General features: G+C 42.3%; 3 protein-coding genes across 3 annotated transcripts in view; 2 read left to right on the plus strand and 1 right to left on the minus strand.

Moving 5' to 3' along the window:
* LOC138952660 (galactose mutarotase-like) overlaps positions 1 to 24,824 on the plus strand; it is a 380,407-nt gene that overhangs the window by 290,267 nt on the left and 65,316 nt on the right. The window lies entirely within an intron of this gene.
* On the plus strand, positions 732 to 9,741 carry LOC138951693 (translin-associated protein X-like). Its single transcript, XM_070323251.1, has 4 exons — positions 732 to 829; positions 1,783 to 1,963; positions 2,621 to 2,760; positions 8,823 to 9,741. The coding sequence occupies exons 1-4, from the start codon at positions 808 to 810 to the stop codon at positions 9,473 to 9,475; spliced, it is 996 nt and encodes a 331-aa protein (XP_070179352.1). The 5' UTR covers positions 732 to 807; the 3' UTR covers positions 9,476 to 9,741.
* Positions 11,836 to 24,824, minus strand: part of LOC138952245 (disheveled-associated activator of morphogenesis 1-like) — a 59,523-nt gene continuing 46,534 nt past the window's right edge. Inside the window, exons 19-27 of the mRNA XM_070323865.1 lie at positions 23,417 to 23,523; positions 23,120 to 23,208; positions 22,697 to 22,911; positions 20,858 to 20,919; positions 20,512 to 20,572; positions 20,048 to 20,179; positions 16,460 to 16,630; positions 16,090 to 16,186; positions 11,836 to 15,708 (exon numbers count right to left, since the gene is read on the minus strand). Coding sequence (XP_070179966.1) covers positions 15,575 to 15,708; positions 16,090 to 16,186; positions 16,460 to 16,630; positions 20,048 to 20,179; positions 20,512 to 20,572; positions 20,858 to 20,919; positions 22,697 to 22,911; positions 23,120 to 23,208; positions 23,417 to 23,523 — 1,068 coding nt within the window. The 3' untranslated portion in view covers positions 11,836 to 15,574. The remainder of the gene's footprint in view (positions 15,709 to 16,089; positions 16,187 to 16,459; positions 16,631 to 20,047; positions 20,180 to 20,511; positions 20,573 to 20,857; positions 20,920 to 22,696; positions 22,912 to 23,119; positions 23,209 to 23,416; positions 23,524 to 24,824) is intronic.

Genomic DNA, 24,824 nt, shown 5'->3' on the forward strand with positions numbered 1-24,824 from the left:
CAATTTTACCACTCACTGTATTCACGGCACAAATTATGGCACAGAATGACCAGCACGGATGTTTATGCCTGGGTCGGGAATTTAATTACTTCTTGTTCTTTATTCGTCTTTCATTTATTAAAAAAAAAATTGTTTGTGAGAAACAACCTTTTACAAAAGATGCAGGAACGTTTTGCCCGTGTGTGTGCCCGGTGTGTGTGTGTGTGTGTGTGTGCACATGATGTGTGTGTGTGTGTGTGTACATTTACTTGTTATTGTTGTTTTTGTAGTTGTTTTTGGTCACGTTTGAATTCTTTTGTGGTTATAGACTTGATTCCAGACAGATAGCTCTAAGTTTGATTTCTATCTCTTTTTTTCTCAATCACACAACATTCACACATGATATGAATCACTCAGTCAACATCTTAACACTCGGGAATTTCGGTAGATTCATTTACTGATTTTTAAGACTGAGGGTAGTTAATTGCTGTATTCTCTTTTATTTTAAAGCTAAAACATACCCAAAAATGCCAGTAAAAAGGTCAACGCTTACGACTCTAAAACTATTCCTCTCTCTCTCCTTCTCTCTCTCTCCTTCTCCCGCCCCCCCCCCCTCTCTCTCTCTCTCTCTCTCTCTCTCTCTCTCTCTCTCTCTCTCTCTCTCTTTCTCTCTTGTTTTGATTTTCGTTTTGTGTTTTTCTATCGTTTCATATACATGTCGTGTAATATTCATACTATCTTGCTTTGCTTTCTTGTTAAGAAGGGTCCTTTTTGCCATAACACCGGCTATCATGGAAGGGAAATAACTCCATGTAATCCGTAAACATCATGGCGTCTAACAAAGATAAAGGTAAGCAGTAACTCGCGTTCACTCGTGCTGTTAGTGTCTCTTATGTCACATCTGTGGACTGGGTGGCCGAGTGGTCAGGGTGAAGGTCGGGTCAAGGCGTTAGCAATTTTCTCCCCCCTTTCCTAACCTAGGTGGTGGGTTCAAGTGCTAGTCTTTCGGATGAGACGAAAAAACCGAGGTCCCTTCGTGTACACTACATTGGGGTGTGCACGTTAAAGATCCCACGATTGACAAAAGGGTCTTTCCTGGCAAAATGGTATAGGCATAGATAAAAATGTCCACCAAAATACCCGTGTGACTTGGAATAATAGGCCGTGAAAAGTAGGATATGCGCCGAAATGGCTGCGATCTGCTGGCCGATGTGAATGCGTGATGTACTGTGTAAAAAATTTCCATCTCACACGGCATCAATAAATCCCTGCGCCTTGAATTTGTGCGCAATATAAATTGCATAAAAAAAAATATTTTAAAAAATCCCTGCGCTTAGAACTGTACCCACGGAATACGCGCGATATAATTATAAGCCTCATATTGATATTGATTGATTGATCTTTCCCTGAAAGATGAGAATCATCTTCTGCAAAGTAATATGCTTCTGTGTGTTCCCAGAAATTGTGGGAAGCATACGTGTCATTTGCACAGTCGGATTCTGAATCTGATTTTTAGGTTCCAATTTCTCAAGATCCTTATGGGAGAGTTTGTTAATTCTGTGATGGCATATAATTATCTTTATAGCGTGTAGTCGTGAAAACCTTAGGCTAAGCAAAAACAGACTAAGCAAAAACAGATTACATACATGACACACACACACACACACACACACGTGCACACAAAAACACACACACATGTGCACACAGTAACACACACACGCACACACAATGGTAGGAAATAAACCTGTCCTGTACGTGGTGCACTTGTTTGAACTTAACTTTTTTTAATTACATTTTACACAGGGCAACATGGCAGGAAGAAGCAGGTCAGTGTGAACGAGAATTCTCCAGTGATCAAAGCGTTCCGTGGCTACCAGACTGCTTTGGACACTAGGCATGACAAGCATGAGCGTATTGTGAAACTCAGTCGTGACATCACCATTGAAAGCAAACGTGCCATTTTCCTTCTGCAGAGATGTGCAGGGTTGGTTTTCTTCTTTTCTGTCTCAATCTTTTCTCAGTCTGACCAATTTTTCACTCTGTGTTAATTCTATATCCCACAATTCCGAGAGGAATGAGATCACGTGAGAGCGAAGGCAGGAAAATGTCACGGAACGTATGTCCTGTGAAGACGTATATTTGGTGCACTAGCTGTCCTCCCTTGCTATCCTTCTAACCTTCCTCTGCCTTTCGCCTTTACAACATATATAGTTGTAGGTTGCACAGAGGGGTATTCACTGTTTCATTGTCTGATAGCATCCATAAAACCATACATTAAGAAAGACAGGATTTCAGAAACTGACTTCGCTACTGCAAGTGCTACTTTGCTGAGGTTCTGGAAAACATCGCTATTTCTAATAGTAATATAATAATATGACAGCCGAACTCATGATCCCAACATTGTTAACTTGTGTCATAACAAGATGTTATGGGTGACATTATGGTCCTGTCTCTCTTCCTCTATTTTCATTTACTTTTTTTTTTAAATTAAGCATTAAACCTTACCGTAACTCTGTGTTATCTGGAGGGGGGCGGGGTGTCAAAGGCTGCTTGAATTTTTCAGGAAGTCATGAATCTCACTTCCTGAGTCAAATACTCATCATATACGTTTTCATTTATGAATGAAATCTGTTTTACTCAGAGGGGACTCTACTGAAACACAAGGAATAATGAAGCAGGCAGAGAGCAAACTGAAGGAGGTTCAACAAACCAGGTTCTTGCACGTGGCCCAGGAACTAGACCAAGAGGACCACTATCAGTTCATCAGAGCTTACTCACCAGGTGAGCAATTTGTTTGTTTGTGTGTGTGTGTCCAGGGGTGTACCTTAACTTTTTTTGCTACCGGCCAGGGGGGGGCCGGTAAGTCAAAAATTGAACCGGCCCCCCAAAATCCCAACCGGCCCCCAACCGGCCGGGATTTCTTACAACCGCCCCAGTGGCTCGCCGCGTGCTAACCACATACACAAAAGACGTACATTCATACTTATTATGCACACATGTGTGGATTTGCACTACTAATAACTACCACAAACACACACAAAACTTGATGACTAAAATGTTATATTTTAATATAATGATAATTAACCTTGTTTTAATAAAGAATTTAAAATAAAAGCCGCCACAAAGAAACAAGAAATCAAAACAACATTCACACCCTGTCACACAATCACACACTAAACCTCACTAAAAGTTACCCCCTTTATGTACCCCCTACCACACAATTTACAAAGTAATTTACTATGGAACTTTACTTACCACATAAACACACACTTTAAACAAAAGAGTAAATCAGCAATTTGTTTTAATTTAAATTATGTTTTTTGTTGTGTAAAACCAAGTATAAAAAGCTGACTACAAATTTTTTTTTAAGTTGCTTTCTTGTTTTGTTTCTTTTTCTTTATGTGTGTGTTATTAATATTACTGTTAGATCAAGCAGAAGTATAAAAGTTGCATACCAGCCAAATTTACCACAGCTTAAGTCATAAATAATCAAAAGCATTATATTTCATTTCTATTTCCTAATGAAAACAAACAGATGTTCAGATTTCCTGATCCTAGAATTGTTTACATGTGATCTTTATGCTTTTGATTCAGAAGAGTTTCAGAGTTGCACCCCTTATTCTACTGTTGAAGGTCTGTCTTTTCTTCTTTATCACATATATTGGATGTATTTTTTGGTTACTTCCTTAGTTGAAGGGAAATAATTGACAGCAGTAGTACTGTCACTACTTGTACTAAGTTGGTCAGCAAAGCTGGTGTTAAAACTGCAGTCAATGACCTATACATTTCCCAGAAACTGGATCAGTGGTACATAGCAGGCACATCAAAGGAAAAATACAGTGGGGGAATATGTTTATGTTATATGAAGTCTTATATCGCGCGCGTATCACCAGACTCGGACTCAAGGCGCAGGGATCTATTTATGCCGTGTGAGATGTTTGCTCTGGATGGGCGGTCAGATCAAAGGCAGATGCATTGTAAAAGCTGGTTGGCCTTTGAGACCTGGGTCAATGACGGGTACTTGCAATCTGAACACAGCTGCCTGTCCAGACACTGACCTTCTTACCCGGGGTCAATGACCGAGTTTTTATCTGAGAGGAAACTGTTATACAACATGTGAAAGTCTCTAAAGGATTGGTAAGCGCAGGATAAGATAAGAGAGGGGGTGAAGAGAATAGCGCAAAGAGGGGGGAAGGAGGGGGGGGGGGGGTGGTAGCTATTTTGACTGCTGATGCAATCGCCAGCGGGCTGGTGGCACTGGAGGGGTGATGACAGGGTCAAGTGAGGCGGGGATGAGTGGACAGTAGAGAAGTGACAGATTTTGAGATCGCCCGCGAGAGATATTTGTTCGCCGGCCGTTCCGATTAACTACGTTGCCTAACGACTTTGTGCTTCAGCGAAATTTGAACCCGCCCCGCGGGCGATTTCAGAGGAATTTTGAACCCGCCCAACGCGATTTGAACTCGCCGGGGGCGATCGCCAATATTCAGCCCTGTGTGTCTGTCTTATCTCTTTCTCTGTTGCGGCATTTTGTTTCTCATGTAAAGACTAGATTAAATTACTCTACCAACTCACATATAGCAATTTACCTTAGTTTAGTGCTAGGACGCTTGAACGCATCACCTTGGTAACAAGGGAAGCACCCCTTAAAAAGAAACGGCCTTGACCCTTAGAGGGCCACATGACCGGGGTTACTCCCGTGTGCGCGCATAAAGCGACGCCATGTTATCATTCCGCTTTCCAAGCGTTTACATGCGGTGGACGTGTGCTGAATACGCTCGAGCTTTTTAGCTCACGGTCTTGCTGTTTTCTTAGCAGTGACTGTTCACCTTGGTTCCCGACCACTCTCTCTACCTACGGCTGTTTTGGGTGAGATAATTCCAAATTTTACTGTTGTAATTTGTTCTTCTGTGCGTCTTTGCCTGAGTTTGTCGTCTTTGTTTTTGTTTTGATATATACAAGTTGACTTACTGGCTGTCATGTCTGACAGCGGCAAGAAGAAGAGCTTAACGAAGCAGGCAGCTGCTGAGCACTTGCCTAAGAAAAGTTCTAGAAAGCCTAAACCATCTAGCGTTAAGCTTATTGATCCTACTACTTCGAAATCGTTCGACGTACAGATTAATGCACGCTCCTCCTCTTTGCTTCCCCCCGCCTCCATGCCTACTCTGTCAGCGGAGAAGGTCTCGGATGTTGCTAGTAGTAACCCCATTGTTTCTCCCGAGGTTTCTTCTATTTTGTTGACTCTGAGCGCGCAAATCAACACGCTGTCTGCGGATCTCAAGTCTACGCGGGAGGAGTTTCTCTCTTTACTGCAGGGGGTGGGAGATTCTTCTTCTCTCGCCAGGGTGAAGGTTCCCCCCTCGGCGGCTGTGACAAGAACTGACGTTCACGCTTGTCAGTCTCCCGGCGATGGAGGGGTTCCCTCGCGTGCTGTTTCTTCTGGCCACTCCGGTCAAAGAGGTATTTATGCTTCACCAGTAGCGGGGTTCTCCCGCCAACGTGAAGCGCGTTTACCGGAGAAAGTATCCCCCCTGGACAACGGGCAAGGGGAGAAAGTTCCGACACCCTGCCTATTACCTTCCGTTCTCGCGGTCGGGTAGAGCAGGGAAGGGACCCGGAAACGCAAAGGGATCTGTTGTTGTTGTCCCCTTCCGCGTACGAGTTGGCGGCGACACAACAATCTCAGCTTCCGGCCTTCGGGCAGGAAGCCGTCCGTAGGGAGGCACATCCCGGGTATAGCATCCCGCGTGTGTATTCCCTTCCGGTCGAGGTTCCGGTTGACTATGGTAGTCAATACGGCAACCTTCTTCCGGCTTACGCTTTTCCCCCGTTTCAGTTGCTGGGCAGAGTGCTGAAAAAGGCGGAACTGGACCGGCCTCTGGTTCTGATTGCCCCGTTGTGGCCGAGTCAGCACTGGTATCCAGACCTCTTGCGTCTTGCTGTCGGTCCTCCCATTCCTCTAAGTCTAAGGAAGGGAGAGTTGCTGCAACCAAGAACGGGAATCCACCACGACAACCCTCAGGCCCTTCGACTTCACGGCTGGAGACTGTGCGGGACTCTCTGCGCCGTTCCAGCGCGTCAGACTCCACATTACTGTTAGTTCAGAAGGCGCATAGGGAATTCACTGGTTCTGTTTACGCGTCTCATTGGTCTTCTTGGGTCAGTTGGTGCACAGTAAACGGGGTCAACCCTGCTTCCCCTCGGTCCATGCAAGTGGCTAACCATCTGTCGTGGTTGGCGTCGCAAGGACGTTCTCCTTCATCCCTTAGAGTAAGGAGATCGGCAATCTCTTCTACTCTAAAACAGTTAGGACACACCATTAATCTGGGGGGCGTTATTGCTAGTGTCCTTTAAAGGATCAGCTTTAGGGTTCGCCAAAGAGAAAGCCCCTTTGCCGGCCTGGGATCTCTTTCTTGTACTTAATTTCTTTAGGTCGCAAGAGTTTGAGCCTCTGGATGCTGCTAGCTTGCCTAATCTGACTAAGAAGGCTCTACTTCTCGTTCTGTTGGCCACAGCTAGGAGAGGCAGTGAGATTCACGCTCTCTCTGGCAGTCCTCGGGATACGTCGTTTGAATCAGACGGTTCTGTAACTTTGCATTTTCGTCCGGAGTTCTTAGCCAAAAACCAAAAACCTGGTCAAGTTTCCCCTATTATTCGGATTCTTCCGCTTAGCAGGATTCTTGCTCCGGGTGATCCTGACATCGTTAATTGCCCTGTACGAGTGCTCAGTAGTTACCTGAATCGCACGGCTTTATTAAGGTCTAAGGAGCAAAAACTCTTGTTTATCTCACTTAATACAGCCCGTAGCAAAGATGTGTCTAGGGTTACCTTAGCCAGGTGGATTTCAACGCTTATTCGGCAAGCGTATGATTGGTGGCAAAACCAGAAAAGGGGGGGGGGGCAGTCAGTCCTTCCTCTCACTTCGGCTCGCACTCATGAGGCAAGGGCTTGGGCGTCTTCCCTTGCTGTCTTCAAGTCCGGACGACTGTTCGAAGTCCTCGAATCTGCCTACTGGAGATCGGAGGACGTGTTTCTCAATTATTACCTGCGCGACGTTGCCAGCCGGCGTCAGGATGGGAGCAACGCTCTACCAGCTTTGGTAGCGGCGGGGCAGGTGTTGCCTGCTTCATAAAGTGAGTTCTCTACCCACCACCTATAGTAGCAATCTGCTATATATATGTGAGTTGGTAGAGAATATGTAATTTAATCAAAACTTTTAGTAATAAATTTTCATTTGATTAATATACTTACCAACTCACATATCTGAGTCCTTCCCTCCTACCCCGCTAGATATGGGTATAAAAAGAAAGGCGGTATTTTAGATCGCTGAAAAGGGAATGATAACATGGCGTCGCTTTATGCGCGCGCACACGGGAGTAACCCCGGTCACGTGGCCCTCTAATCAAGGCCGTTTCTTTTTAAGGGGTGCTTCCCTTGTTACCAAGGTGATGCATTCAAGCGTCCTAGCACTAAACTAAGGTAAATTGCTATATGTGAGTTGGTAAGTATATTAATCAAAATTCAAATGAAAATTTATTACTAAAATTTTTGATTCATGATTCATGTAGCTGTCAGTGTCCGATGGATCTTATGAATCTTCTTTCTTGTTCATTTGTTGTAATGGTGTGATGATTAGTATCAAAATACAAATCTGTGTTTCCAATAATGTGTTTGAAGTTTTGTCTTCTCCATGTGTTTGAAAATAGTAAAAGGATGTATTGTTTTAGTGTATATCTATATATATATATACGACTTGTGTCTGTCTGTCTGTGTGTGAGTGTGTGTGTGTGTGTGTTCGCCATGCACGGCCAAAGTTCTCGATGGATCTGCTTCAAATTTGGTGGGCATATTCAGGTAGACCCCGGACACAACCTGGTCGATGAGAATTTTCAACACGTGCTCTCAGCGCGCAGCGCTGAACCGATTTTGGTTTTTCTGTTCATCTTCCCAGATCCATTCCCAGTAACTCTTCCTTATCTTCTCCAGTGTTTTGCGTTTATCTCCCTTCCTTGGTGTGGCGTCAATCCATATTCCCGTTACTACGTTACTATATTTAGAAGGTCACTGCACTGTCCAGAACGCGGCTTTCCTTGCATGTACCCGTAAGTTGTCCTCACTGTAAAAGTGCAAAGGTCGAATCTATTTATCATCTATCTCTATCTACAGCTTCTGTGTGTGTGTGTGTGTGTGTGTGTGTGTGTGTGTGTGTGTGTAGGCAACACCTGTGAATTGTAGAGTTCTGTTTGTGATGGGGTCTGGCGGCTTTTGTCTCACTGTATGTTCTGGCCTTCCTTTGAGAAGCCATAACAGTTATTATAGGGCTTAGAAATAAGCTCTAAAATTCTCAATCCCGTTTGAGAGGACTTTGCCTTCAAAGGTAATTGTGGTGTTTCGTCGTCGAAAGGGAGTAACTCTTCCTTATCTTCTCCAGTACCGCCCTGATATTGCCCTTCGTGGTCGGCTGGGCGTTAAGCAAACAAACAAACAAACAAAAATCTTCTCCAGTGTTTTGCGTGTTTATCTCCCTTCCTTCGTGCGCCGGCAAAGCCGGCGTACACCCAGCAAAGCCGGCGTACACCCAGCAAAGCCGGGTCCCCGGCACAGCCGGGTATTCGGCTCTACTTCTTCCCGGCGAAGCCGGTACCCAGCGAAGCAGGTCATCAATCTAGTAGTATATATATGGGTTTGTTTCTGTGTATATATGCTTGCAATTTACATTATTCATTTGTGCTATAATGTCCTTTGTTGCTGCCCTACATGCCAACCGGCATAACGGGCAGTAAGTAAGCAAGTAAATTTGTGCTATAATATATTATATTGAGCCATTCTTCTTGTGTACCCAGGTCTACAGGAGTACATCGAGGCTATCTCTTTCTTCCACTACCTCAAAGATGGGTCACTCATCACCCTCTCCCAAGTGGAAAAAGACCTCAAGTTCCCAAGACCCTCCACACCTTTAGCTCAGCCAACTGCTACTGCTGACACCTCTGCAACTCAGGTGTCTTCCAGTTCTGCTTCGGCTAAAACCGCAGAAACTATGCAAAAAGACAAGAATAAGGCAAGTGATGATTCTGCTGCTGAATTAACCAGTACAAGTGGCAGCAACAGAGCTGAGAAAACCAGTACAGGTGGCTGTGACATGATTTTCGTTACTGTTCCGCCAGTAGAGTTCATGCTAGGAATCGCCGACTTGACTGGTGAGCTCATGCGTACAGCCATCATGAGCGTCAATGCAGGAAACTTAGACCACCCTGTGGAGATATGCAAGTTCATGCGCATTATTCATGACGCGTTCACGTCTTATGGCAACACAGCTCGCGAGCTGACTCGCAAAATGTCGACCTTGCGACAGAGTTTGGGCAAAGTTGAGAATGCGTGTTATACGCTAAAGGTTCGTGGATCCGAGATTCCCAAGCACATGTTGGCTGACATTTTCACGTCAATGTCAGCTGACGGACTGTTTGTTGAAGACATGGAAGATTCAGGTTATGACTGAGCATTTTAAGAAATGTTTACCATCAGTCGTGTTTTGGGCATTCATAAGAACATGCTGAATGTGAAATAAGCAAGGTCAGCGTGGCTGAAAAAAGAAGATGCACAGCAAAACGCAATAAAATGCGAAGAATTTGTTTCTTTTTTTTCTGTTTTCATTGTCATCATCATCACTGTCACTTAGCTCTGGGTTGCATGCAGTTGACAGAGAGCATGGTCACTGCTGACTTGACATTTTTCAGGATGATTAATAAAAACTAAAAATTGTCACCGACAAGGGTGTTACGAATGTTTTTGTCTGAAAGTTCAATCTTATGTTTGTCTTTCGTGATCATTGATAAATCTACTGTTGTTAAATACACAGTGTGAAGTACAGCCCAAAATAAATCAGTCAGTTAAAGCCGAGCGGCAGTCTCACTGGAAATGGATGGTTTCCAAGTGATGGTGAAAATCAGATCGTAGAAAGGTGTCTTTAGTGTTCTTCATAACATTCAATGTATACCAGAAAGAGGGTCAGAAGGAAAATTTGATGCAGGTAGATTGCTAACTTTTTGAAACCAAGAATAAAAAGAAAACAAGAAAGGTTAGCCATTGAAATGTTTATTATAAACACTTTCACACCAGACACACACACCCCCCACCCCCCCACACACTTTTGTTTACAATTAAAAGTTCAAATAGCTAACCTTTGTTTTTGTTTTTTTAGTAAAGAGATTATTGAAAGCTTGCATGTTGACATTCTGTCATTTATACAAAAGTAGATGTGCCTCACCTTCAAATCTACACCCATTGCACTGTAAGCACTACAGATGTGATGAAGAATTACATATTATATTTACATAAATGCATTAATTCTTAAACCCAAGAGGAGTGAACATCACACACACACACACTCTCTCTCCTACACACACACACACTCTCTCTCCTACACACACACACTCTCGCCTGCGCACACACACACTCTCGCGCACACACACGCACACTCTCGCCTGCGCACACACACGCACACTCTCGCCTGCGCACACACGCACACTCTCGCGCACACACACACTCTCTCTCTCCTACACACACACTCTCGCCTACACACACACTCTCTTTCCTCCGCACACGCACGCACGCACACACACACTCGCCTGCGCACACACACACGCACTCTCTCTCCTACACACACACTCTCGCCTACACACACACTCTCTTTCCTCCGCACACGCACACACACACACACACACACACTCGCCTGCGCACACACACACGCACTCTCTCTCTCCTACACACACACTCTCGCCTACACACACACTCTTTCCTCCGCACACGCACACACACACACACACACACACACACTCGCCTGCGCACACACACACACGCACTCTCTCTCTCCTACACACACACTCTCGCCTACACACACACTCTTTCCTCCGCACACGCACACACACACACACACACACACACACACTCTCGCCTGCGCACACACACACACGCACTCTCTCTCTCCTACACACACACTCTCGCCTACACACACACTCTTTCCTCCGCACACGCACACACACACACACACACACACACACTCTCGCCTGCGCACACACACACACGCACTCTCTCTCTCCTACACACACACACATACACCCCACCCCCCCACACACTTTTGTTTACAATTAAAAGTTCAAATAGCTAACCTTTGTTTTTGTTTTTTTAGTAAAGAGATTATAGAAAGCTTGCATGTTGACATTCTGTCATATATATACAAAAGTAGATGTGCCTCACCTTCAAATCTACACCCATTGCACTGTAAGCACTACAGATGTGATGAAGAATTACATATTATATTTACATAAATGCATTAATTCTTAAACCCAAGAGGAGTGAACATCACACACACACACACACACACACACTCTCTCCTACACACACACTCTCCCTCTCCTCTACACACACACACTCTCGCCTGCGCACACACACACACGCACACTCGCCTGCGCACACACACACACTCTCGCGCACACACACACACACACTCTCTCTCTCCTACACACACACTCTCGCCTACACACACACTCTCTTTCCTCCGCACACGCACGCACGCACGCACACACACACTCGCCTGCGCACACACACACACGCACTCTCTCTCCTACACACACACTCTCGCCTACACACACACTCTTTCCTCCGCACACGCACACACACACACACACACACACACACTCTCGCCTGCGCACACACACGCACTCTCTCTCTCCTACACACACACTCTCGCCTACACACACACTCTTTCCTCCGCACACACACACACTCATACGCACACACACACTCTCTCTCTCTTTCCTACGCACACACACACACTCATACACATGCATGGACACACAGTTGTCGAAATAAGTTTCTGTAATGAACGTATGCCATCATATAAAAGAGGAAAGACACATAAGGCAACAAAAATACATTTACACTGTAAAGTGGAATGTACACTGAAGATTGCACTGAGTATGAAGTAATATAACAGCATATGAAAACTAACAACTCGCTATCCATGAAACACATTACCAGAATAAAACCGATTACAAAAATGTACATTTGTGTAAATTTTGGCAAATAAATGTTATCAACAGATTAAGTCATGAGCAAAACATGATTGTATGTCTATGAGTTCAAAATTTACACACATAACCAAAGTGAAAGCAAGTAATTCAAAACTGTACAGAACTACCAGTACTTGAGATTCATAAGATCACTGAAGGCATAGCAAAAATTATTCTGTTCAGGTTGCAAACAAGGAAAACAAATTGAAAAAGAAAGAGACAAACACGATTAAAACAGTATACCAAAAGGCCCTTTTTTGTGACCAATAATATTAACAATCAATGCTTTACCATGGGAAATAATATTTAAATTAACAGAGTATCAAATTACTCAACAGAAAAGTTTGGTGTTCCTGCAACTGACCTTGTGACCAATAAGCAAACTCATACAAATAATAACAGTTAAGTATTATTTTGCTCAATACACCACTTGAACACAATAAAAGCACAACCAGTTTTGATGTTCTCAAAACCGTAAAAAATCAGATTTGGAATTGAAACTTGTAAATGTATTCATTTATCCTGAAATCATTCTTCTACACGGAATAGCATTCATAATAAGATTAAGCACAAATGTACAAAGAAAAATCACAACCTTCATTGGGGTTTAGACGTACACGTTAAATCAACACATTACTGCTTCATGCCCTTCATTTCCAACAAACCGTTAGCGCCATTGTACACTTAACAAAACATGGAACTCTTGAGGTGAAAAAGTATCTGATTTCTGTGTGACCATCTATTTTCATTTGCACTTTCATGATTGGACGAACCAAAGAAAGAATAAAAACACCGAACAACTTGCCTCAATAATCAGTCTGAAATCAATAACTACAGAATCAAAGATGAACAAGTTGTTCACTTCATCTCCCGAGCTCCTGGGCTACAATTCCCACATATGCTTTCATTTTTTCAAGGGGACTTTCTTGTGAATAACCATTTTCTACCCTGCATTTTTTTGTTAGGGGAAACTGTTCACCAATTTATAGTCTCCTGTGATAAAGAAAAGTGGTGCATTAATTAGGAAAAGCAACCCAAAGTCATGCACCTGGCTTTTGAACAACTTGTGCTTTGTACGGTACATCTGCCAAGTCACGGAAGGTTAGCTTACAAGGTATGACATACCAGGTCCTTCTTTGTATTATTAAGGCCTAAAAAAAAAATAGGTGTGGTTACGGTAACCCGACCTACCCTATTTTTAGGGGCCGACCCTATAACTTTTTATTACATTTGTCCACAAAAAAAAATAATAACGAGTGCAGAAAACGCAATGAAAGCGAAATCGCCCGAGTCGCACACTTATTTCCCTGTCAAGTAGGTTTAATTTGTACACATTAAAAAAAAAAATATATAAAAAAAAGTAATTGCCTACCTTCCTACCCTATTTTTTTGGCTATGTTACCGTAACCACACCTATTTTTTTTGGGGGCCTAACCAGGGATGGTAGTGCCAGCTGCACTGCGCCTTTCAAACTAACCATTTGTGCCCATTTGTTTATGTTCATGCACAGGTTTTTCCCCATTTGAGTACTTTTTAGTTTATCATTTCCTATTTAGTTTATTACACTTGATAGTGCTGTTGATACAGTACATGCACCTCAACACGGGAAAAGCGCACGTGAAACTGTCTCCCAACCCCTGTGGTACTTGTTGCTGTACAAATACACATCACTGCAGCGAATCACAACAGACAGACAATGAAAGCAGAATCAGGAGAGATAGCACCTACATGTACAACTAACCTCAAACTCATATACACATTATTCTACATAATATCACCTTGGACAAGCAGCTTTCCTGCTTAATATCACTCCGTAAAGTTGTTTTTGGAATCTTTATTCCCACTTAAGGTTTTTATTCCTGAAAATTCATGACTAGATCTGCAAAATGCCCTAGAAAAGGGGGGGGGGGATGTTAGGAGAGAACTACTGAAGCATACCTGCAATTGCCCAATTTACAGTGTAGTGTATTGATGTCGTTTGGCATCGTCAAAACGCTGAAACCTCTTTCAAATCACCAAAAACTTTGTCGTCATTTTGGCAGAGCTGCCAAACTCTGTTTCATTGTGAGTGAAAGACAACACTAAAGACTGCCTTAAACTTCCAAAAATGACCAAAACTCTCATGGCAAATTCAGAAAATCTACCAAAGAAAATAAATCCAGCAACATCTCTGCAGTGTGCCATTTACTTATATGTCTATGTTTTGTTGTGTGAACATTCTAAACGATCAGGCATACCTGAGGGGACTGACTTGCTTTTTGAGAAATGTGACTGACTACTTTCAGAATTTCTGAACAAACATATATGTAAAGATTGTCTATGCCATATAACACTCAACAAATACAAAACAAGAGCCAGGAAACAGAGACAACAGTTTTTAAAAAAGAACATGTCAGCTATTTTTGTTACTGACCACAAGCAAGGGGACAAACACAACACATTCATAACAATAATCTGGGATTGAGTGTAGACATCAACTATTCAGATTCTCGACAAGCAGGTGTGTTTTGAAGATGTCTGGGTTTTTTCCTTGTTGATGTCAGCTTGCTTGTCTTCTTCTTCTTCTCTCTTCTTCGTTCATTGGCTGAAACTCCCACGTTCACTCATGTTTTTGCACGAGTGGATTTTTACGTGTATGACCGTTTTTACCCTGCCATTCAGGCAGCATACGCCGATTTTTGGGGGCTTGTGTTCACTGTTTGGCTGGGAATATTTGACTAATTTATTTGCACATACTGTACTAATTGTCTTCCTTTTAGTCCAACTCCTGGGGGTTAGCTGGATCCCACCCAAAGTAGAAAGAGTTAATGGTAGGAATTACATACCTTTCTACTAATAATGCATGGAGATGTACTTTTATATAAAGAAAACATTTCCTCTGTTCTCGTACATGTACACTCAGTATAGACTAGGTCAGCCTGAGATTCAACATACATTGATAACACAAAAAAGCAAAAGGGTCATTCACAGTGCAGATAACACACACTGGAGATCAGCACACACAAAATGTTTTTGTCCACACACGCTTGTTATCAGTCATGTAGTTGAAAAGTATATGAGAGCAAAGAAAGCACCATTGCACAATGTTCACACTGCTCAGTGAATCGCATCACTGTAAAATGATTCTGCTCTCCTGAAAGTTAGTCACACACTTTCACAACTGCTTGGAGATATGGTTTTGGTGATATTGGTGTGGAACATTTCACCTTCCATGCAATATTATTCATGTCCTTTAGATCAGGTGCATTTCTGTTGCACATTCAATTCTCATGCCTGCAATATTTTATCTTGCTGTGCCCGCTTCTTCCATTGCACTATAGTTCAGTCCCTTTTGTTTCTCAGTTTCTTGATCTTGGCGCTGATGCTTTAAGACAGTTACACCTTTGTTGTTGTTCAATATATAATAATTGAAAGGTTTCACTGAGCAAAGTATCCTCTGATCAGACTTCTGCAGCCAAAAGTGAAATGCGTGATGCGTCTAGGCTGATTATGCCCTGTTTCTCACTTGTTGTCAGACTAGCTCCAAGTTATTTGACGCCATTTCTCTCTCTGGAGTAGTCTGCCTGAGCGTTGACTCTTCGTCTCTGCCGCTTCAGCTTGGCTAGGTCTTCTCCGAACACATCGCCCGTGCGCAGAGCGGATATCAAGTCATCAAACTCTCCTGCAAACAAGAAAAATACAGAATTTTTGAATTGATTGTGCACAATTTGCATCATTTAGCATATGGAAATTAGTATTATAAAAAACTTTGGGGAGGTTTTTTTCACCAAAATTTTGTTGGAAACTTCTTCTTTGTAATTGGGCTGAAACTCCCACGTTCACTCATGTTTTTGAACGAGTGGGCTTTTACGTGTATAACCGTTTTTAACCCGCCATTCAGGCAGCCATATGCCGCTTTCGGGGGAGGTTGGAACTAATTCTCAGCATTACAAAACAGAATCCTTTTACACACACACACACACACACACACACACACACACACACACACATATACACACACACCCCCACATGCACGCCACCAAAGGGATATTGTAAACTTTACCTTTCTCTGGGTTGTCAGCCACAGTGACTTTCTGATCTTTGTCAGCAATACTACTGCCTCTCCTTAGCAGCATCCTCTTCTCTCGTTCCTTCTTCATCTGCACGGGATAAAGCAATGTACTATGAATGATATGAGTGGCGGTGACTCCTACCAGAAGAAGAGGCAATCAGAAGTCACTTAAATGAATACAAAGTTAGGTCACACACATACGCACGCAAACACAGATATAAACACACACAAACACACACATACGCACACACACACACACACACATAAAGGTACATATTTTAAGCATACGCAAAGAATGAGTCATGCAACACAAAACACCACCTACACACATCCCATCCAACCACACGTGAAGTGAACTAACCTCTTCTTCTATCTTTTTCCTTTTCTCTTCCTCCTCCTTCTGTCTTCTGATTTTTTCATTTTCCGTCTTTGCATCTCCAAACGACTGAAGGAAAGTATCAAAGACGCCAAAGAAGACATCAGGTTGAACCTGGTTGGGTTCCTCACAGAACGCCTTCAGCACAGATCCATACTGCAATGGAAAAATAGGATTGAAGTTAATTTCCTTCCCGCATAAATCGACTTCCAAATCATACAGTGGAGTCCGGGTACAACGAATCTCAAGGGAGATACATTTTAGTTCGTTATATCAGTACTTCGCTGTCGAGTTTTCCCAATCACCTTCAAATGATCGTCCCATCGATCTTTCCTTGGAGAGTACAATCTCTGCATGTTTTCAACAGCTTCATAATATAATCCATAGAGAGAGGCAAACTAACAGCGGGAGGTGCATGAAAAGCGTCAATTTTCACGATAAAACTTTGACTCACTCATTCACTGGACATAACTGCACTCCGGACTGTCCACAGTGTTGAGCACAGGGGTGTACCTTAACTTTTTTTGCTACCGGCCAGGGGGGCCGGTAAGTCAAAAATTGAACCGGCCCCCCAAAATCCCAACCGGCCCCCAACCTGCCGGGATTTCTTACAACCGCCCCAGCGGCTCGTCGCGTGCTAACCACATACACAAAAAATGTAAATTCATACTTATAATGCATACATGTGGATTTGCACTACTAATAACTACCACAAACACACACAAAACTTGATGACTAAAGTGCTATGTTTTAATATAATGATAATTAACCTTGTTTTTATAAAGAATTTAAAATAAAAGCCGCCACAAAGAAACAAGAAATCAAAACCACATTCACACCCTGTCACACAATCACACACTAAACCTCACTAAAAGTTACCCCCTTTATGTACCCCCTACCACACAATTTACAAAGTAATTTACTATGGAACTCTACTTACCACATAAACACACACTACAAAAGAGTAAATCAGCATTTTTTTTTTAATTTAAATTATGTTTTTTGTTGTGTAAAACCAAGTATAAAAAGCTGACTACAAAAAAAAAAATTCTAAGTTGCTTTCTTGTTTTGTTTCTTTTTCTTTATGTCTGTGTTATTAATATTACTGTTAGATCAAGCAGAAGTATAAAAGTTGCATACCAGCCAAATTTACCACAGCTTAAGTCATAAATAATCAAAAGCATTATATTTCATTTCTATTTCCTAATGAAAACAAACAGATGTTCAGATTTCCTGATCCTAGAATTGTTCACAGGTGATCTTTATGCTTTTGATTCAGCAGAGTTGCATCCCTTGTCCTATTGTTGAAGGTCTGTCTTTTCTTCTTTATCACATATATATAGTGGATCGGGTTGGTTTTTTTTACTTCCTTAGTTGAAGGGAAATAATTGTACTAAGTTGGTCAGCAAAGCTGGTGTTAACATATTTTGGAAAATGGTCTCAATGAGTATCCCTGCAGTCAATGACATAATTATACATTTCCCAGAAACTGGATCAGTGGTACATAGCAGGCACATCAAAGGAAAAATACAGAGGGCTAGGGGGAATATGTTTGCTCTGGATGGGCGGTCAGATCAAAGGCAGATGCATTGTAAAAGCTGGTTGGCCTTGAGACCTGGGTCAATGACCGGTACTTGCAATCTGAACACAGCTGCCTGACTAGGAGACACTGACCTTCTTACTCGGGGTCAATGACCGAGTTTTTATCTGAGAGGAAACTGTTTTACAACATGTGAAAGTCTCTGAAGGATTGGTGAGCGCAGGATAAGATATAAGAGAGGGGGTGAAGTGAATAGCGCAAAGAGGGGGATGCAATCGCCAGCGGCTCGAGGCACTGGAGGGGTGATGACACGGTCAAGTGAGGCGGAGGGGGGTAGCTGTCTAGCCAATGTGTCTGGCCTTGATTGGTGGTAGTCCTGAGTCCTTCTGAAAGTGGGGGGGGGGGGGGAGATGAGTGGGCAGTAGAGAAGTGACAGATTTTGAGATCGCCCGCAGAGATATTTGTTCGCCGGCCGTTCCGATTGACTACCTTGCCTAACAACTTTGTGCTTCAGCGAAATTTGAACTCGCCAGGCGGGCGATTTTAGAGGAATTTCGAACCCGCCCGACGCGATTTGAAGTCGCCGGGGGCGAGCGGGCGAGCGCCAAAACTCACCCCTGTGAGCAATTTAGGAGACTTCACTGCCTGAGGAGAGTATTGATTCAAACGAACGCGTGGTTCTATGTCGCGTCACTCGGTCACGGATCGGAGAAAACAAAAAAACAGTTCCAGATTTCGAAACCATGTTTGTCAGCCATTGTTTTTAGCAAAATGTCATGACGTCACCACAACTTTCGGTTTTGGTTCGATCTGTTCCGTGCACCTCCCGCTGTTAGTTTGTTCAGAGTTCGCTCATCACGCGATGTGCACTTGTGTTTGTGTATTTTTGTCTTTGGAGACAATTATTGACATCAGTTCGTTGTAGCCTTGTGACTTTTAGAGACAAAACGGCTCTGGGGCGATGAAAACGTGTTTGTTAAAAGAGGGGTTCGTTATGCAAAAATGAGTTCAAAAGGTTCGATGTAGCCGGAAAGTAACAAGTAAGAAATAGAAGGCTGTCTGCCGGGAAATCAATGGCAGTTTGTTAAAAGAGGGATTTCGTTATACCCAGGTTCGTTATAGCTGGACTCCACTGTAGATCCATCCAGTCTTTTTTTTTTTTTACACCTGCGACAAAAGCATTTTTATCTTTCGAACACAAATCTACAGCTTGCCTGCTTTCTGGGCAGAGTGGGAATTTTTTGTGTGGAATTGATTTTGTAACTGATAACCATGTCGATCTGCAAGAGATTCATTCAGCAAAAAATTCTCACTTGATTTGCACAGAAAGCAATCTGGATTTTAATTGTTGGTATGTGTCCCAGTGGAAGGCTTCTCATATTATTATTATTATTATTATTGTGATCATTTTTTATGCGCCTAATCTAGATATAGCCCTAGGCGCTTACATATTAATTTCTGCCGTTTGAAATGGAATTTTTTACAGACAGACAGACAAACAGACATTTTTTACACACAATATATAACGCATTCACATCGGCCAGTAAAGCTCAGTAGCCTATTAGGCGAGCATTCACCTTTCACGGCCTTTATTCCAAGTCAAACGGGTATTTGGTGAACATTTTTATCTATGCCTATACAATTTTGCCAGGAAAGACCCTTTTGTCAATCGTGGGATCTTTAACGTGCACACCCCAATGTAGTGTACACGAAGGGACCTCGGTTTTTCGTCTCATCCGAAAGACTAGCACTTGAACCCACCACCTAGGTTAGGAAAGGGGGGAGAAAATTGCGGCCTGACCCAGGGTCGAACACGCAACCTCTCGCTTCCGAGCGCAAGTGCGTTACCACTCGGCCACCCTAACATATCCCATGTAAAATCCTGTGCAGAGCTACGGTGCCATGGGGTACAAGATCATGGAAACAACAAGCTGAACTTAGACTGAAACAGAAAAACTATGGAAGAAAAAAGAATGGAAGGGCCCATGAAGACAATAAAAGCGTTAACACAAGAATTGAGAAATGAAGCTGACCTTTTTGTGCATTTCAGCGTACGCCTCTTCAACTTCTGTGAAACTGTAGCTGGCTACAGTGCAGAAATCCTGCATGACTGTCACGAAGCGGTCGTGAGGTGAGTCCAGCTGAATCTTGAAGAAGTCAACCTCCTGTTATGATGCAAAAGTATGAAGAGAAACAAATCAATGTCATGATACAAAGCTGACTATTCAAGGACATGGCAGGCACATGACTGCCAACATACTGTGCATATTCTGTCAATATACCGTGCATATTCTTTCAAAATACTGTGCATATTCTTTGAACTTACAGTGCATATTATTCTTTCAACATACTGTCCTAATTTGTTCAACATGCTGTGCATATTCTTACTGTGCAGATCCTTACAATAACAAAGTCAAACAACACGGAATGAGCTTCATGAAACTTATAGCGACTCTGCAATGCAAAGATTATCTGGAAACAGTGAAGCAAACTTTACCTTTTCAATATTATGAAGTCCTTTCTTCAAGGAAGCTATTTCTTGTTCTAGCTCCTTGAAACTGAAAGAAAAAGAAAACAAACAAATTGCTAAAATGACAAACCAATAACAATTACTTCACATCAAAAAGAATTTAACTAAACAACAAACAAATCTGTTGTAAAAAGCATTATTTCTAAGACTTGTCTTTGAGAAATGAAGCTATTGTCAGAAGTTGGTGCTAAATCAAATCCATCTGCCTGGCTTAAAATTAAATAAAGGAGCATCTTTAAACATACTGAAATTGCAGAAGTTGTAGTTTCCAACAGCCTTGGGTAGATACACAGGAAGCACTTCATGTACTTACTTGACCTTAGCTGCCTCTCGCACATGAGGTAAGTCATCTTCCAATTTCATCACATCAGCAAACTGAAAAGATTGAAGAAACAAAATGTAATTCATCTCGAGTAACAAACACATGCAAGAAAGTTGTTTCTTCTTCTTCTTCTTCTTCTTCTGCGTTCGTGGGCTGAAACTCCCACGTACACTCGTGTTTTTGCACGAGTGGAATTTTACGTGTATGACCGTTTTTACCCCGCCATTTAGGCAGCCATACGTCGCTTTCGGAGGAAGCATGCTGGGTATTTTCGTGTTTCTATAACCCACCGAACTCTGACATGGATTACAGGATCTTTTTCGTGCGCACTTGGTCTTGTGCTTGCGTGTACACACGAAGGGGGATAAGCCACTAGCAGGTCTGCACATAAGTTGACCTGGGAGATCGGAAAAATCTCCACACTTAACCCACCAGGCGGCCGCGGCCGGGATTCGAACCCTCGACCTTCCGCTTTGGAGGCCGACGTCTTACCACCACGCCACAGCGCTCGTCGAAAGTTGTTTCAAACAGCAGTAACAGTTTAAAAAAAAGTGTTATCAAATGAACTCTAGGACACAAATTCCTCAGACCATTCCAGCATACAGTATAACCCCCCCCATGTAAGACCCCTTGTATTGAGACTTCCCCCATTGTAAAGCCTAGTTTTTCAAGATTTTCTCTTCACAGAGTCTGTAAATTTACCTCAATTTTAAGACTCCCTCCTTTTTACATTTAGTCAAGTTTTGACTAAATGTTTTAACATAGAGGGGGGAATCGAGACAAGGGTCGTGGTGTATGTGTGTGTGTGTCTGTGTGTCTGTGTGTGTGTGTAGAGCGATTCAGACTAAACTACTGGGCCGATCTTTATGAAATTTGACATGAGAGTTCCTGGGTATGATATTCCCGGACGTTTTTTTTCATTTTTTCGATAAATACCTTTGATGACGTCATATCCGGCTTTTTGTAAAAGTTGAGGCGGCACTGTCACACCCTCATTTTTCAATCAAATTGATTGAAATTTTGGCAAAGCAATCTTCGACGAAGGCCGGGGTTTTGTATTGCATTTCAGCTTGGTGGCTTAAAAACTAATGAGTGAGTTTGGTCATTAAAAATCGGAAACTTGTAATTAAAATAATTTTTTTATTAAACGATCCAAAAACAATTTCATCTTATTCTTCGTCATTTTCTGATTCCAAAAACATATACATATGTTATATTTGGATTAAAAACAATCTCTGAAAATTAAAAATATAAAAATTATGATCAAAATTAAATTTCCGAAATCGATTTAAAAACAATTTCATCTTATTCCTTGTGGGTTCCTGATTCCAACAAGAAGAGCAAACGCTCGATCGAGTCACTTTCGCAGTTCTGAATATTATATGAGGCATCAGATGGACAGGAAGAAATTGCTATTCACAACACAATGAGTCACGTTCACATAAAATTTGAGCCCGGTCACTTTTATAGTTTCCGAGAAAAGCCCAACGTTAAGTTGTGTGTTGCCGAACAGAAAAGGCTAGTTATCTCCCTTGTTTTTCTGATAACGTTCGTAAAAGGCTACAGATGTAAATACTTTGATGTAAAGAATAATCCTACAAAGTTTCAATCACATCCGATGAACTTTGTCAAAGATATAAAATGTCTAATTTTTCCTTTGACGCTGACCTGTGACCTTGAAAAAGGTCAAAGGTCAACGAAACCATCGTTAAAGTGTAGAGGTCATTGGAGGTCACGACTAAACAAAATATGAGCCCGATCGCTTTGATAGTTTCCGAGAAAAGTCCAACGTTAAGGTGGTGTCTACGGACGGCCGGCCTGTGAACGTACTTTCTTCTCCACGGTATCCACCACATAGTGGAGCAAAGTGATCTGTTTGCTGACGCTGGACCTGGTGTCCATCATCTTGTTGAGTGACGCGGGCTGAAAACCCAGGGCGTTCCCTCGCTGGCCGCGATTCATGTAGTTTCCACACGCCAACACCAGCTCCAGCACTCGCTTCAGCTTACGACTCTTGAACACCTCTTTGCAAGCCTCGTGGACACCTGCAGCATAAAGCAACCCATTTTGTTCTTTGCTACACTGAATGTCCCAAAAGTCAAATTTGTAGTAAGAAGAAATCTGGTCAAAAACGCGTCGTTTGTTTTCACAATCAAATGGACACTTTCTCTCATAACAATTATTCCAAATAGATTTAAATGAATTGCATTTTCTAGATACATGTAGTATTTTCTTATACAATCAATAGCTCACCTTCAATTTTCTGCTTGCAGTCTTGGCGTCGTTCTTGGAACTTCTTCTTGAAATACAGCGCTTTTAACCTTTCCTCGTAATGTGTGATCCTGCAAACAAACACTTTCATATTTCATCATCCACACAAGAAAAGAAAGTATAATGCATTCCCTTGATTTTGCTCAACCCAATAGTTGAGAAAAAGACAACGAACCACCTGTTGAACAATGCCAAAATGTTTGTATAAGCACCATAAATAACACAACTTCAAAGGCTCCCCAGAAAAAAAATTATTTACAAAAACAGTAGAAGACTTACTTGCTCATCTCAAAGAGGAACCTGTCTGCTCTGGCCATGTTCTCAATCTCGGAGGCATATTCTGACAACAAGGAGGACTCCTCTGTTGTTGGAACAAATTTCAGCAGCTGAAAAAAAAACCCCAGATTTTAGATTGCGTCCACACTGGTCTGTGTATATACCTCTCAAGTTTCCATCCCATTTCAGTGTTGGTTCATTTGAGTTTGAAGAGGACAGCACAGCCAATACTCATGCCAAAACTTTACTCTTTACTTCAGTAGTTTCCATCCGATTTCAGTGTTGGTCCATTTGAGTTTGAACAGAAGGACAGCACAGCCAATACTCATGCCAAAACTTTACTCTTTACTTCAGTAGTTTCCATCCGATTTCAGTGTTGGTCCATTTGAGTTTGAACAGAAGGACAGCACAGCCAATACTCGTGCCAAAACTTTACTCTTTACTTCAGTAGTTTCCATCCGATTTCAGTGTTGGTCCATTTGAGTTTGAAGAGGACAGCACAGCCAATACTCATGCCAAAACTTTACTCTTTACTTCAGTAGTTTCCATCCCATTTCAGTGTTGGTTCATTTGAGTTTGAAGAGGACAGCACAGCCAATACTCATGCCAAAACTTTACTCTTTACTTCAGTAGTTTCCATCCGATTTCAGTGTTGGTCCATTTGAGTTTGAACAGAAGGACAGCACAGCCAATACTCATGCCAAAACGTCAACGGCCATAACTATTATCTGTTCCACCATATCTTCAGACGAATCCTCTCTGACCTCAGCCAGTTCAGCATTGGTCAGTTCGAGCTTGGATAACAGAATTGTCACATTCTGAACTAAACAAGAAGAGCAAACGCTCGATCGAGTCACTTTCGCAGTTCTGAATATTATATGAGGCATCAGATGGACAGGAAGAAATTGCTATTCACAACACAATGAGTCACGTTCACATAAAATTTGAGCCCGGTCACTTTTATAGTTTCCGAGAAAAGCCCAACGTTAAGTTGTGTGTTGCCGAACAGAAAAGGCTAGTTATCTCCCTTGTTTTTCTGATAACGTTCGTAAAAGGCTACAGATGTAAATACTTTGATGTAAAGAATAATCCTACAAAGTTTCAATCACATCCGATGAACTTTGTCAAAGATATACAAGAAGGGCAAACGCTCTATCGAGTCACTTTCGCAGTTCTGAATATTATATGAGGCATCAGATGGACAGACTAACACTGACCGATTACATAGAGTCACTTTTTCTCAAGTGACTCAAAAAGCCCAACTCCATTGGCCTTTTTTAAACTATAAACATCTGCTGTCCCTGTTACCTGTTCTACCATATCTTTGGCCAAGTCTTCTCCAGCGTTCAAATTCTTGACAGCCTGTGCTAGCTTAGCATTCGTCAGTTTGAGCTTGGATAACAAGATTGTC

This window comes from Littorina saxatilis, linkage group LG17 (assembly GCF_037325665.1).
Source record: "Littorina saxatilis isolate snail1 linkage group LG17, US_GU_Lsax_2.0, whole genome shotgun sequence".
Classification (NCBI taxonomy): Eukaryota; Metazoa; Mollusca; class Gastropoda; order Littorinimorpha; family Littorinidae; genus Littorina; species Littorina saxatilis.

Bases quoted from the DNA above. Each gene is read 5' to 3' on its own strand.
- LOC138951693 (XM_070323251.1), top strand. From the start codon at position 808: ATGGCGTCTAACAAAGATAAAG. The intron at 1,964-2,620 runs GTTGGTTTTCTT...TGTTTTACTCAG, and splicing joins CTTCTGCAGAGATGTGCAGG to AGGGGACTCTACTGAAACAC. The intron at 2,761-8,822 runs GTGAGCAATTTG...TTGTGTACCCAG, and splicing joins CATCAGAGCTTACTCACCAG to GTCTACAGGAGTACATCGAG.